The sequence below is a fragment of the Blastomyces gilchristii genome, assembly GCF_000003855.2.
Source record: "Blastomyces gilchristii SLH14081 genomic scaffold supercont1.25, whole genome shotgun sequence".
Lineage (NCBI taxonomy): Eukaryota > Fungi > Ascomycota > Eurotiomycetes > Onygenales > Ajellomycetaceae > Blastomyces > Blastomyces gilchristii.
The window spans coordinates 298,994-313,928 of record NW_003101657.1 but is presented as its reverse complement, the minus strand read 5'-3'; the positions used below and the strand labels follow the sequence as shown (position 1 = coordinate 313,928).

At 46.5% G+C, this 14,935-nt stretch overlaps 4 protein-coding genes across 6 annotated transcripts; 2 read left to right on the top strand and 2 right to left on the bottom strand.

Annotated features, from left to right (window-relative positions):
- Window positions 1-979: 979 nt before the first annotated feature.
- BDBG_17797 (uncharacterized protein) lies at window positions 980-1,234 on the bottom strand (the record flags this gene model as incomplete). Its single annotated transcript, XM_031725444.1, has 1 exon — window positions 980-1,234. One exon carries the CDS (start codon window positions 1,232-1,234, stop codon window positions 980-982), a length of 255 nt encoding a protein of 84 aa, XP_031580883.1.
- On the top strand, window positions 1,009-5,741 carry BDBG_08608 (GATA transcriptional activator AreA). The gene is made up of 3 exons (XM_002620982.2): window positions 1,009-2,184; window positions 2,327-2,687; window positions 2,764-5,741. Exons 1-3 carry the CDS (start codon window positions 1,511-1,513, stop codon window positions 4,639-4,641), a joined length of 2,913 nt encoding a protein of 970 aa, XP_002621028.1. The 5' UTR covers window positions 1,009-1,510; the 3' UTR covers window positions 4,642-5,741.
- A 1,791-nt stretch (window positions 5,742-7,532) lies between these two features.
- On the bottom strand, window positions 7,533-12,485 carry BDBG_08607 (C6 finger domain-containing protein). Of its 3 annotated transcripts, XM_031723647.1 has the most exons (5): window positions 11,233-11,872; window positions 10,553-10,785; window positions 10,290-10,385; window positions 9,818-10,150; window positions 7,575-9,765 (listed from the first exon to the last, which is right to left on the bottom strand). In XM_031723647.1, the coding sequence occupies exons 2-5, from the start codon at window positions 10,566-10,568 to the stop codon at window positions 9,137-9,139; spliced, it is 1,074 nt and encodes a 357-aa protein (XP_031580881.1). In that variant the 5' UTR covers window positions 10,569-10,785; window positions 11,233-11,872; the 3' UTR covers window positions 7,575-9,136. The 3 variants fall into 3 exon arrangements, with proteins under 3 accessions (XP_002621027.2, XP_031580882.1, XP_031580881.1); XM_031723646.1 differs by having other exon boundaries at window positions 7,560-9,765; window positions 10,290-11,112; window positions 11,233-12,485; XM_002620981.2 differs by having other exon boundaries at window positions 7,533-9,765; window positions 10,290-12,332.
- A 1,143-nt stretch (window positions 12,486-13,628) lies between these two features.
- BDBG_08605 (uncharacterized protein) lies at window positions 13,629-14,205 on the top strand (the record flags this gene model as incomplete). Its single annotated transcript, XM_031723645.1, has 3 exons — window positions 13,629-13,657; window positions 13,698-14,121; window positions 14,200-14,205. The coding sequence occupies 3 exons, from the start codon at window positions 13,629-13,631 to the stop codon at window positions 14,203-14,205; spliced, it is 459 nt and encodes a 152-aa protein (XP_031580880.1).
- Between the last annotated feature and the right edge of the window lie 730 nt (window positions 14,206-14,935).

Below are 14,935 nucleotides of genomic sequence, written 5' to 3'. Positions count from 1 at the left end.
CTTATCTAATTACTCTCACTGAGATGTATACAGATTTTAAACAGTCTTGTATTAATTATATGATTTTCAAAATCTGATTAAACCTGAGTGAATACAAAGATAATATTTATGTAGTATAATTTAATATTATTCCGTCTATTAATTATATCTATAGGGGAAAATCTAGTGAAAATCATGTTCTTTTAATCTCTTGATTAACTCTAGTCAAGAACTGAAATCATATGATGAAGACAAGATTTGAAGCTGCAACCCTGGTATCTCAGAAGGGTCATTCCTCATAGCCAGTTTCTACTTACCATGGGCCTTGCGCGTTTACCACTATGCTATCCACCTCACCCCGTTGTTGGCTTTTAAGGGCAATCGTCAGTAGATGATTACTAGACATCCAATAATATCATTCACGGGTCGAAGAAAGCCCATATCACTGGCTAGTATCGTCTCGAGAGGTACAGATAAGTAAGTATGGCCCAATGACTGGGTTTATATCCAATATCCTTAGAGTCAATGGATGAAAACGGCAGTGCAGAGCTTACTCTGTAAGTAGAGGCTCTTTCGGATTCCTATATTACCCGGAGCCCGTATTCTGCAATACGGTAACTACCACAGCGTTGTATGGTAGTTATGGGTGGTTGGTTTTAATAATAATATATTCAGCCGGCCCCAAGACCAACCTCTATAGTTTCGATTCACAACCACTATCAAATTGTTGTCTTCAGAACAACTAAATTAGTTCTGTTATTTCCCCATGGGGTGGACCAACTGGCCGCTAAAAACTACATTTCATAGTTGCTCAAGTACAGCTTATGATTCCCAATAATGACAAGATGTGTGGTTGGAACTTTCCACACTGACGCTAGCCGACCTCGGCACCCAGACGGATGGCACAGTGCCTAGGTAGCCTCGCACTGACCAAACATACGGGAGGTGGAAACACGCGTAATAATACTACCGTACCATACCGGGCGATGGGGGAACATTCTCAAGCCTCATCCCCCATCCTCATCCTCACCACCGCCACCAAAACTTGTCTCTCCCCGCCCAAACCACCACAACCTCCACCGACCTGGCTCACGAGTTGGAGTCCAAGGTCTTGCGAAGGAACTGCAGCGATTATTCTCGCAACAATTCGTAGCGTGCTACCTGTTTTCAAACTAAAGCCAAGAAAATCGCCGAAGTCCAAGGCTTGCTGCAGCTGGCAAGAGTCGTCCTGCGCTGCGGAGCCCCACATTGCCATAGGCTCTGACTGTCCTGTATAGGCTCGCAGCCAAGACTACAAAAATATAGCGGGAGAAACAGGTTACCGCAAGGAAGAAGACCGCTGTTTCCTGACGTCTCGTGTCCCCGTCGTTGTCTCCATCTCCATCTCTTTTTCATCTTTCTTCACATCAACATCAACTGTTATCGCCCATTATCTTCGCTAAAATCAAGTCGTCGCTGTGAGTTTCACGCGCCCGGACCTCACCGACGACGCAAGCCGGAAGGAATCACAAGGGAACCAGGGCGTTCGGCCATGTCGTCGACGCCCAACCATGAACGAAAGCGTGCGGTCCATGCAGCAGAATATTTGGCTGCTTACTCGTCCATATCTGATCTTTCAACGACCACTGCCACCTCTTCCACCACTGTAACACCGACCGAAGCCACCACTGGTGCTGGTGCTGGTGCTGGTTCTTCGACTACTTGTCTCGATCCCCGAGAGATCACTACTGGCCCATCCGCTGCTTCCTTGACCCCAGTTGAGCGGCAACCGGCCACCTCCGCTGCCAACTTTCACGCAAGTCCCAGATTTGACCTTGCCTCTCCTCCATCCCTTGGGCATGGGAATCTCGCCTCACAGCACAATGAGTCATGGAAAACCTCGTTTGCCGGGGATGGGCCCGGGGAACCGTCCCTCCATGACCGTGTGGTTGGTGGCGGGCTGCTACGAGAATCGGTCTTTCCAGACTGGAGAGATGGCATGCCTGGCGGCGGGTATGAGAATACGGAAGAATTGCAAAAGCAAGATCCACTAGCGACTCAGATATGGAAGCTATACAGCCGGACTAAATCCCAATTACCCAACCAGGAGCGCATGGAAAACTTGACTTGGCGCATGATGGCGATGAACCTGAAGAAGAAGAGAGAACGCGAAGAAGCTAACATGCCTGAAAAAGCAAGCAGTTGGAATAACTCGAGGTTGCCAGAGTAAGTGTTGTTGATGCTGTTCCCCCACGTAGAATCGATCACCTGCCTTGGATAGTTCAATTTTAGCTTTGTCTTATATTCCCGCTTTTTTACGTTCACTTTCATTAAATGGTGCTGTCGCTGATTATAAATAATAAAATAGAGATGCCAATCAAATGTCAAAGTCTGGTGCTGGGCCCAGTGGTATAGCCAGGCTTCGACAGTCAATCGATGGGAATAACACTCCTCTTGAGTCTGACCCAATGAATATTGACGACTTCATTTTACCGGCGTCCATAGATTCCCCTTCCGGTTTGTCCCCGTCCTCGCCTATTGAGACAGCTGGCTCAGGTCATGCAGTGGCATCGGCTATCCCGATTAAATCACGAAAAGCCGAGCAATCCCCCCCGCCGGACAATTTTATGCCAGCTTCGTTTCCCCACCCACCCCAACATCATCGACAGAATGATGAATTTGGATATGTGCAGCGACGTGTTCGCAAGACTAGTATTGACGAGAGAAATGTACATATTCTTCTACATATGTTTTCAGTGCTTGTTTTCAAGAGTATCCTTCCCGCTGACAGTCCCTCTGAATCAGGCGCGGAAACGACCGGCTGAAGCATCTCCCCAAGTGCCTCCTGTTACAGGTCTCATCATACCGAATGAACCAGATTTCGATACAAGCATGACCGACTACAGTCTCGATCAACCTCACTCCGCCTATCCAGTTAACTACCACCTTCCTACAGGCATCCCTTTCAACTTAGAAACATTTCAGCCCCGTGACGATTCGATTCTTACCTCCGCAAGTCCTTTCCAGCAAAACTACCCATTCTCCCCATCAGACTCTCCAGTGGTGGCTAGTGGGCCTTTCCCAGGAGTTTATTCCCACACTCCAATGGGTTCGTCCCTCAACTCAACCGATTTCTATTCTCCACCACAATCGGGATATCAATCCACTGCTTCAACACCTCAACCAGGCTTTGATAACGAAAATATGATGTATTTCGAGCAGAATAACGTCGACGTGAGATCAAACCGTTCAATAGCCAACTTTCGCGGATCCTCGACCTATACCGGATCGCAATCCCGTCACATATATCACTCAACTAATGAGTCCACTTTTAGCGCAATTAGAAGGGCTGGCCAATCGAACCTTTCATCGCCAGGCTTCCCGATGCAGCACCATCATATGGATCCCAACCAAGTCCTAACGAGTGGTGATTTCGCGTCTGGTCCATCTCAACAGCCCCGAAACCTGAACAATGTAAACATGTTTACCTTTGGTGCAGATTCTGATAATGACGAGGAGGATGGGAATCCCTTCCCCGACAGATCCATGGCGATTCAGTCCGATTATGGTGTTGTTGACGATTCCGCTATTGGTCTACATAATTCGAGTTTACAGTGGGAGTCCCGTTTGGCTGAACAATTTAACTCCGCGCCAAATAGTTTTCAAGGCCATAGAAAGCATGTCACGATCGGTGGAACAGAAATTGCTAACTTCGGGCGAGACTGGGCCAATGGAGGCTTAGGTCGCACCCATGGCTCTGCAGCCTCTGTGAGTGAAATCCGTAACCGAGACCAGGATCCAAGAAGACAAAAGATTCCTCGAACAATTTCAACTCCCAACACCACTCAGCTCCTCCACCAAAGCACGATCAATCAGCCCCATACAACTCCAAATTCTCCGCCAAGATCGGGATTCAGTAGCGCAGCCCCTTCAAGGCCTGCAAGCCCTGGGGGCGCCAGGCAGAGTGAACCTTCTGCTGCACCCACCACTTGCACGAATTGCTTCACACAGACCACCCCATTATGGCGTAGAAACCCTGAGGGCCAGCCGCTTTGTAATGCTTGCGGCTTATTCCTGAAGTTACATGGTGTTGTCCGCCCACTGTCATTGAAAACAGATGTGATCAAAAAACGCAACCGCGGAAGCGGTAATAGCCTCCCAGTTGGCGTTGGGTCAGCGCGTTCCGCAAAAAAAGTATCGCGGAAGAACTCCATGCCGCAAACGCAGCCAGCAATGGTCATGTCTAATAAAGGCCCCGGTTCGTCGGAACCCCCACTTTCTACTCCAACGTCGACTGGTGGCTCAACACCAGCAAGCGCTCCGACAAGTTATTCAGGCCCGATAAAGGGCAGTGTTGTGCCAATTGCGGCGGCACCGCCAAAGCCAGCCCCAACCTCCCTAGCCAGCAGTCTTGCCCAAGTGCGAGCACCGGTCCAAGTTACGGGCAAGCGTACTCGCAGGTTCGAAAAGGCGCCTGTCGGATTCCAAGGGTCGCAGGAAGCAGAAATGCGTGATGTTACAGACAACTCTAACAAGCCATTTATCCCGTTGACTCGACCGAAACCACTTGGCCCCCCTACGACCCAACCGCCAGCTGCGACCAATCCAGCCCATCACAGCCTTGCTGCTGGTGCTCGACAAGCCGGGAGCCAGGAATGGGAATGGCTTACCATGAGTCTATGAAAAGCCGCATTTCATGTTGAGGAATCTCGATCCCGCCATCACGGATCATAATATTTTTATTCACCGCTCGTTTTCCGGAACGAATTTGAATACTTCTCACATGAGACTCTGATTTCTGAGTTTCATTGTTTTGGATGGAGAGGCATTTGTTGGCGGGTGGCCACTCTTTTCTGGGTTCGCTTTTCTGAGGAACGACTGTTCTTTTCGCCACGCCGTTGTTTCTCGCCAATCTCTGTTCAAAAGTAAATATAGATTTCATTTCTTTTACATTCGCTAGCGATTTCGGAGGGAGGGCACTCTGCGTTCCCTATAGAGGCATTGGAGGGTCTCAGTTGTCACAAGGCAAGCAGTGACGTCCTTGTTGCAGCAGCCCTTCTCTCTACTCCGGGGACATTTTCATGGGCCTTTTTGCAACTGCTTCTGCACCGCTTCTCATGGGAGGATCTATTTTCAGGCGTTATTTATTCCTATCTACCACCCGTCGGGACGAGATCATCCAATGTACATTACATGCAACGTATACGACCCGCCTGTTTCAGTTCCATCCCGTGCTCTTGACTGGTTGCGCCGTCCTTCGATTGGGGTTCAAATGTCCGGCTGGGAAAAATTTGTTCAGGCTATTCTACCCCGCCGTCCAACAATCTCAGGATGGGCACTTGATTCATCTCCAACTAACATTTTGTGATGTCTTTCAAGCTGTATTCAGCTATTATTGATTTTATGAACTTTTTGTCTTTTTGTGTTTTTCATTTTTTTTTTGCCCCCTATTTCTATTTTTCTCTTTTCCACTTTTTTTCTCTAATCTCTTTCCGACTCCTCTTTTCCGTCAAGTCCTATTTTGTCGTGGTTGGCTCAATGTGATTTGATATGACTGATACCATCGCGTCTGTTTCCCACTTGCCCAACCAACCAGCTTTTTTTTTCCTCTTCCCTTCTTCTACCATATTTCTGACTTATGTTCCTCGTTTCCTTAATGTTTTCATGTTCTGCGTTTATTTTGCTTTGTGGTTTTTGGTTGGGCAGTGCACAGAAGTGCGCATCTCCATTTTATCTTCTAGTTTCCCGCTTTAATCTCCCTTTTTTTTTTTTTTTTTTTTTTTTCTTGGTCCCTTCGCATACACTATTCGGTGTTCCCGGCTTCCATTTTTCCCCCGTCCCCTTCCTTTAAGCGCCCTGATATTCCGCTTGTTTCTTCATGTCTTACCCCTCATGTTTCTATGAAGGCGTGAGGGTATGTATATAAACGTGTCTGGTGACTTTGCTCATGGGCCTCTACCAGTTTCCGACCTTGCTCACTCCCAATCTCCTCCGGGTAACTTCTCTACACTATTTTTATACTTGGATTGGTTGCACATTTTCATTTTCTATATACTATTTTTCACATCCTTACTAATTAAGAACCCCTACTTACTTATTGTCCTGATGATACACGATTCACGGACCGTAGGTCAGAGCTCTCATGGTTTCTCTTTTTTATTTTTATTTTTATTTTATTTTTATTTTTCTCTTTTTATTTTTATTTTGTTTCTTTTTTATTTTTTATTTTTTCTTTTCTCCCGTTCTGGGACTTGTCTATTCACTCATACACATGTACATACATAATACCTGATTTGATACTTTTCTTCCAATTTTACACACATATATATTGATATCATTTCTTTCCTATCTCTTCATCATAGCGGTAATTGCTGTTCTGTTTTTCAAAGCTTTTGGGATATTGGAGTGTAAAGGCACAGAATTACCTGTGAAAGAATGATAGAGCATAACTAGTACTACATGTCATTGATAGAAGCTACTTGACTACTCTATTTGTGCACGCCTTTCCGACCCCCTTGAGAATTAAGGTGAATTACCCTATGATATCATGCTATACACTCTAAGAAACTACAACTAAAGAGAGCTAAGCATTGAATACTCTGCTCATGGAGGTTTGAGACCCTGATTTTATGATGGTCATATACTAGCTTCTGCTTTCGTATGCATAGGAGTTTAGAGTGACACATACTATGTCTCAGGTACTGTACCCTGGCTTCTAAACAACAGTTAATTACTCATGATTTATTAGATGGCATAAAGAGTAGATAGGTAATAGGAAGGAGGATAGGCAGGTGGAGCAGCAAAACCTGCACAACAACCAACTTATACTTGTCTCGCCCATAGGTACAAATGCTGGCAAATTCTGAATTCGTTGGCCTTATTCCGTTTGAGAAGGGTATTTCGACCACACCTCACTGTTTTATATGAGCAATAATATCATGCGACCTATGCAGGATGGGCAGAAAGAGGGGGGAGGAGACGGGCTTCCAGATCTCAAACGCTCCTGCCCCCTCCCGCTCTTCCACTACATCTTATTCTTATCTTCCAACCCAGTAACAAAGATTATCTACCAGTGTGCGAATGCAAGCAGGCAGAGCGGTGGGGTATGTGCATTGTGGCATCGCGGTCCCTTTCTAAGTTAGGCGCGAGGAGCGAGTGATGCATTGACAAAGGATTCAAACCATGGTCTACCCGCGACCGGCTAGACGGATAACTCAGGGGTGAGTAGGACAGATGGGGGACAAAAGAATGGCAAGACATGGACAGACGGGAAGGGGGGAATGAAACGTACCCGACGGGTATTCATACCTGTGCACCGGAGTTTGGTACGGGGGACGGGAAGGGGATGTGGTTGAGCTGAGTTGGCCCGTGAACCAGTGGGAGGGGGAAGGAAGGACGGGACCCACAACCTTAAAAACCTTATGAAACCTTAAGTTACTTGCAACCACCAACGCTCGGTAATAATAGTTCAATTTCATGTAGCTCAACATGCAATGTTCAGGAGACTATGGCCACGCTGATTGATTCAATGGTTACAAGCCGGGCTAATCTCTACCTGCATATCAGAAGAAGTTTAGCAAGCAAATATTTTATCACTATACCCAAGATTTAATAAAATGTTTCTTAAAGATTATAACAGGATGATAAAAACAAGTTACATTCATACTCATACAAGCACGACATATAATCAGAAAAAGAAATCCTCTGGTATTTCAAATCCCCTGTAAATAATCCAATTGTAATCATTTTTTGCCATCCGTTAGCTATAAAAGTCACACGCGCGCCTTATTTTCTTGAGATATATCTACCAGTAACATGTCAATCTAAACAGTATATGCAGAGATCAGAGAGGGAAATACAAGAAGGTTCGGAAAGAAAAGAAAAAAGGGAAAGATAAAAGGGGGAATAAAGTGGAGAGAAAAAGGAGGCCCAACATAAAATATAGGACGGTGGAAGAAGTAAAGTATAAAGATAGAAGGAGATGATGAAGAGGAAAGAGCTGCTAAATCTTCTTTCATATGAGTTCTCCAGTAGGGCCAGCCCAGTAAATGATACTATGTCAACGCGAGGAAGGAGATTGTGAATAAAGAAGAATCGGATGTATGTCGCGGAGGGGGAGAGGGGGAGCAGGTGCTGCTTCCAATTGGAGTCTAGCAAAAGGCAATCGGCGTGTGATAATGTCATCAGAGTGGTGATTGAGAGAAGGCGACAGTCGGCTCAAGGAAACAAAACGGAAAGGGGATAGGATATCATAGAAATTGGAAAACGGGGAGGGGAATAAATCAACATTGGAAATTGGTTAGTGCCATCCAATCCATCGCCAGAAAAGAGCAGCATGTGTGTTCGACGAAAACTAGCAAGGTGGAGGCGGCGGCGCGTGTATGATCAATAGAATTTCTCACCAGCTGCTGAGGGGAGATAGTCAGAAGCATCTGGTCATACGCCATATAAGGCCGATATAGGGTACTGCAAAGGGCCTGGAGACACATTGCTTAGGAGAGGTATCTCGCCAGTAAGCCGCACAACGACTATCACAAATTCTCCCTCATAATAGGCTCGGATTCGTAATTGTAATGCCACAAGCGGGAAGCGAAAGGGTATCGGAGTCCAAAGATCGGATGAAGGAATAAAGGACAGTGTTGCGGAATGGAAAGATAATTCTTATTCATCCTCGAGGCTGAAATCGCTGGAGTCATTGAATGTGCCCGCATATCATTAAAATCGTCTGGCGGAAAAAGATTGAACCCAAAAGAAAAGCGGAGAGTCCGCTAGGCAGAATATAAAAACACCTCGTTGGTCGTAATAGGGAACAAGGACAACAAAAGCGACATTCGGAATGTGGGAACCGTTTTGCTCTATCCAGTTAGAAATCTTCGTTTTCATGTCCTTTTACTCCCTATGATATTCGATGTTTTTGCGCCAGCCACTAGAGTATTCCAAAATCGACTACAGAAAGTGCAAAAGTTTGGCGCAAAGTGGCATAATTTCCTAAAAATCCAGCGTAAACAGATCAAGAGCAGGGAAAGGATTCCATCTCCTCTCCCCGATTCTGAGTAGCCTAGGAAGCCATACCACCAGTTTTATGACAGTAAGTCTAGTACGGTGAGTTCTGCTTTCTTTTAGACCTCTGCGTATATATTGTAGCACGGCATCAGACGGTGTTTTGGTCAGGCAGGGTTCACGGATTGTGATATTCATCCTGTTTCATCCTTGCGTACTGCTGGGGGTCAGCTGCGTACCATCCGCCTAGCCCATAGGGTGTTGACCCAATAACTGGTTGATTAGGATTTGCAGGTACTGTTGGTTGCCCCTGGTATGCTTCCCACGAGGAATAGCCTACTGAGGATTGTGTTTGCGTATAAGAAACAGGGGCAGTCGATGATGGTAATTCCGGCACTGAAGTATTCGTTGGGCGGGCATATGTTTCCCCGGGGGCAGTCATTCGACGTTTAAATTCCGGTGGTATTTGTTGCTGATACTGGTTTTGGTACTGTGCCAGATTACCCGAGGCGAGAGTTACGGATCTCGTGGGCTGTGCGGGCCAAACAGAGCTGTCGGTCATACCGAATGCTGTTGGGTCACCGGTTGATGGAAGAATGCCAGGAGTGAGAGGAGTCCCGGGAATGGATGGGGCCGTGGAAAGAGGTGCAACTGGTGGGGTATGATTCCACAGGGTATTCGTTGGGGTAGTCATTTGCGACTTCGCCATTGCACTGGGGAGGTTTTGATCAAAATATGAAGAACCGTCCCACGGTACAGGTTGGCTTACAGGTTGGACAGCGCTTAAATCGTGTGTGTTTAGAGGATCTATTAAGAAGTTAATCACTGGGTTAATAAATGCACCGAGCATCGGACGAACCTGGACTGAAATTCGACATGGGGGTCGCGGTGTACGGGCCGGGCTCAAACGGGGAGATATCTTGCCCTGAATTTATCGACATTGGTGCGTACTGGAAGTATGAATCCGTTTGGTCCATAAGTCCTCCGCCTACCAGCGCTGGCGGTGACGAGGTTATCGATGCTTCGGTTGATGTGGTCCCAGCTTTCGACCCTGCGCGAGACCGTTTCGGTTCTACAGGTGGTTGTTGATCCACTGGGAAAAAATGACACTCTTTCTTCAACCGAATGCAGTTTTCGCATCGCGTATCGTCGGAGGCAAGTAAGCATCGAATTTTCCTTCTCCTACAATGTACTGCACCCACAACGGTTAGAAACCAAGTATGAGCATCAGAATCATAAGGGAGAAACAGCAAGTATCGGGTGCATCATGTCAAGACTCTAGTGTGCATAAAATCGGACCCTCCAATATGTATACTGAATGAACGGCTTACCGCATGCAACTGATGTTCTATGGTAGCCCAGTTTATTGCGCTTTTTGTCAGCGGCTGATCCCGCCGTGGCATCCATGGTCAGGCCTTGACTCGTTTCTTTGAAGTGCTGATCAGTAGGCATCCCCATACATAGCTCTCCAGGTTGATAGGGCCCAGTAGTATCACGAATGTTGTAGTCCATCAATTAATCGACTTAAATCGTTGACGAACTGAGAACTCGAAGACTATATGCGGGCGAAGTAGAAAGATATTAGAGTGCTGACTAGGGTCTACTTCCATCCCCAAGAAGTATAAAGCCCGCCTTTCTACGCGCCACAGGATCGCGCCACAGCGAGATTCTCAGGGAGGAGAATGCGCGATTGTGAGCAATAAATGGCTAAACTGCCCGATACATTACCCACGACAGCGTCCTTACCCCGCGGACGATACAGCGAAGGTTACGATGCTCGGAGAAGTCGCGGCGGAGAATCGTGACAAGAAGATTTTAGAGATCGATCTAAAAGGCAAGGATATTAAAAGAGTAAAAAACAAACAACAAGTAGGAAATATATGAGAAGAGACCCTCCCGAACGAATGAGGGGAAGGTCAATGGAACCAGGAGCATGAAAACCCCATCAAAGGATGAATTTAAGTGAAGCTAATCGAGGGGTGAAACGCCCAAGAGTTTTCTGCTCTTGCATAAATGAGGAGCTACCACGTTAAGAACCAAAGTTAGGTCCGTAGCCGGAGAAGAAGAGATGATCAATTCTCAAGCCACCGGATGTATCCACGAAACTGGTCTGCTTTGGCAGCTCCCCACAAAAGTATGAAACCGCGGGACCACCTAGGAAGTCAGGAAATAAATAAGAGAGAAAAGCCAGCAAGGGACACGAGTACCAAGTACGGACTAAAGCGGCAAACGAGGACATTTGAATTATGATACTGCGAGATGAGGAATACTCACTAGTGAGGAGAAAGAGCATTCTGTTCCTCTCCTTTTCGTTGTCGCTTCCCTATTGCCTCTTTTTTCTTTTCTTTTCTTTTTTCTTTTCTTTTTCTTTTTTTTTCTCGTCCCTCCTCAACTCTCAAACGGACGAAGGCATATCTACAGCCGTTAAAGGGAAACTTTCGTGTAAAGGTGCCCCTGACCACTCCAACTAGAAGTAGTCGTAGTGTCGGATCCGTCAGCGGAGAACCATTTGATCCTAAGAACACTTTCGTGAGCAATGGCAGCAGCCGCAAAAATAAATCCCATCGTTGTTATTCAACAACTGGAGGAGATGGGCATTCTACCTTTTTTAAGTTTTGTAAAAAGAGGCTGCTGATGGGCGTGTCGTATCTGACAGCGCCCGGGCAAGGTGTCCAAACGCAGGAACCTAGTCGATTACGACAATTCGGTACCCAGCCAGCACAATCTCCGTGTGAATCCATTGTCGCTTGAGTGGAGCAGGGCGGTACTAGGCAGGGGTTGAACAAATCCACACCGCGCGTGTTGGTTGTTGGGTTCTGACCCAGCTTCACACTTCGCTGCAGGGCCCTAGCAACAGCTACCTCGGGCCCAGAAAAAGCTTCATAACAAGCCAACGAGGAGAAACCGCCGACAGATCAGACTAGAGGGCTGGAAGGTGCCTGTGGATATGATTATTTCGATGCCGGGACAGCGCGTCTCCATTATCCATTCCACAATCCACAACAAGAATAAGCATGGATCCGACTAATTTCTCAGTCGCAATTGGGTGTTGCTAAGTTTTGAAATCCCATTCGAACACATCTCAAATAACAAGCGAAAACTCAATTCCTGATTGCAAAAGATGCACAACGGGCAATTGCTGACCGCGCGCCAGCTGTCGGCGTCCTATCAGGCTCAGGCATCGAGGTTGAGCTGTTGATCTGTGATGCTTCGGCGGATAAGTCTGTTGTCATGGGTGTATCAATGTTACACGGCCAAGGCCACCACCTGCAAAATTCGCAAGCGCGAGAAGCGTGAACACGCCAAGCACATGCTCAAGGCAAGGTTCTTGTTCTGCGATGGCATTATTGGCCTGCGAGAAGTGCAAAACTCGCGCAGAAGAGGGGTTGTTGTTGGATGATATATTTGTGAAACAAAATTTGCAAACACTCGGCCAATCGCCAATCTCGCTGCGTGGGACAGACTGTAATTATCGCTTAGTTAAGATATCCAGGACTTCCCCAAACCCGAAAATGGAGATACCAAATGTGCATCAAATGCTCTGGATTCCACTAAAAGACGTCCTAAGAGGCTAAGACGCTGGTCTTCCCCCGATAAGGCCTCGTAAATATGCCAAATGGCCAACTGGCCAGACTGGAACAGACTAGCCGGATGATCGACTCGAACAAGGCCAATTCTTCGACTGAAACAAAACCCAATAATAATCTTAATTAATCATGGCAAGCGAGTTCCTTCGAGCAATAATGGCATTCCACTGAAGAGAACGACCGCCGCTCAGCGCAGCAGGTAATCAATTGAGCCAAAATAAGCTGTTCAAACCCAGGATAAATAAATGGCCCTAATGCTTGGAAAACCAGTGCTTGATAACTTCCATTGCAGTCGCGTTGTGGTATCTGCAGGTTCAATCCATGGATCTTCACGAGAATGGAGCTGATCAGAGCTGAGGAACACCATTTGGACCTTTTGCGCATAGTACGCACCGTCCCAGCAACACCCTACGCATCTTCAAGTCTCGAGTGTTAGCACGTTAGCGTCAAGCCACAAGCTCCAACTACCAAGCTTGGGGGAAGCGCAAAACCCCAAAACCTTAGATAGATACGTTGGCCAATTGGGCGCGAGCTTTAAGGCTGCACTGCACTGAAACTGACACTACTAGCACCATAATGAGTGAAATATAGGGGTGCTTGAAGCCAACAGCCCCCAACTTTTCTGACCTTGATAATAAAAGCGACAGCTCTCAGAGGAAAGGATGACAGGTTTGACCCTCATTCATGTTGGCAGTAGGGCGATTGCAATGACATTGTTTTGACCTAGCTTGTTGCTTTTTCTTCGCAATCCAACACACAAAAGATCAATCCGTAGAGCTGTAGCGCTGATGCATCAATGGCTGTATCTGTGAGATGAGAGTTGACCTCGGTTTCCTCGAGAGACCTCCATTCGTTTCTGGTCTACTCCGTACGGAGTAGTTTGCTCGAAATTCCTCTATTTTTGGTGCGACTGGCAAGAAAGTCTCAGATAACACCCAGTCTATCACAAAGGCTGTGAAATGCATGGGGAAGGGGCCTAACCACCATGGCGGCATCCGCACGCCATCCACGGAGGTTGAAGGTTTAATTAAGGATCAGAACCTCTTTAGCGGCATGCAATGTCGTTCACCACCAGTTTGAGCCATGGGTCCCTGCATCCACCCGGTGGCAACGTAAGCCGAAAGGAAGCCCAAAAACGCGCTAAAGACAAAGGAGAGCAGCTGCAGCCGGTGCTGCAGAAGAGCAAGTCTGGGGCATTTGCATTTTGTTCCTGCTTCATCTTGTGGCAGGAAACATGTTATTCAATTCTGACCCGACATTCACGACCCAAATTGGCCCAGAACTCAAAGATCTGTGGATGAAGGACTCCGACTCGACAGATACCGACCTCTGTCTTTCGAACAAATCTAATCTGTATCGTGGTGTGCCAATTAAAGGTAGAAGCACTGGTCCACAGCCCCGGAAAACAAACAAAACTGATTGTATGTACTGTACATGTACGGAGTACATTCACAGAAGAAATATGAAAGAGTCCGGCAAGCATTCCATTATCCAAAAGAATGCCTTCCACCATTTGATGGACTGCAGCATATTCCAAGCCAGCGCAAAGTTACTCCAAGAGAACTCTAGTACACATGTACGTATTCATATCCAGAAAACTGTTGGATCTGTGATGAACATCGCTAATGTCAACGCTAATGTCAACGCTTTATAGGAGTAAGAGGACATACATGCAGCCCAATAGCAGCATTGAACTCCTAACTGACTGGATTGGGGAAAACAATACACCTAATGTCAAAATCGTATCTTATAATTTGTGCTTTGTGCCGCTAGCTAAAGCTAGCATATTCCTGTTTTGCTTGCATAACAATGAGTGAATCATGGTATTTGTTTTCCGAGTGCAGCGATGAAAAAGTGAGTCTTCGAACCTATCAACTCTGGACACACAAAACGGAAGGGCCAGAACGCCCTTCATAGATTTGCTCTACGAGGAGGGGGGCCTTGCATTGATTATCTATTTTTCTCATATCCTTTTCTCAATCTTCAAAGTTGTCAACGCATCGCATTAACTAGACAAAGCAAGCAGTACAGAAATTGGATGCACCAATTAGTGGTATATGATTCGCTATCAACATTGAAAAGGAATATCCACAAATAACGATGCACGGAGGCAAAGCGTACGCCAGTCCCCAACCCATATCCTTTCGGACCAAATCCTTTACGGAGTCGTGACTTTTACTTTTTAATGGAAAAAAGTAATTAGTGGAGGGTTTTGGAGATAGGGCCATCATGTCAGGTTAGCCTGGGATGGAAGACCAAATACCAGTCACTCAATAGCGTCCAATTTCGGTTTAAAAATGCATCACGAGAGCGACTGATATATGGCATGATTTCTCACCGCAAGAATGCGCATTTCGAATTTACCCCGAGCGTTGCTGTAGGGCTTTCAA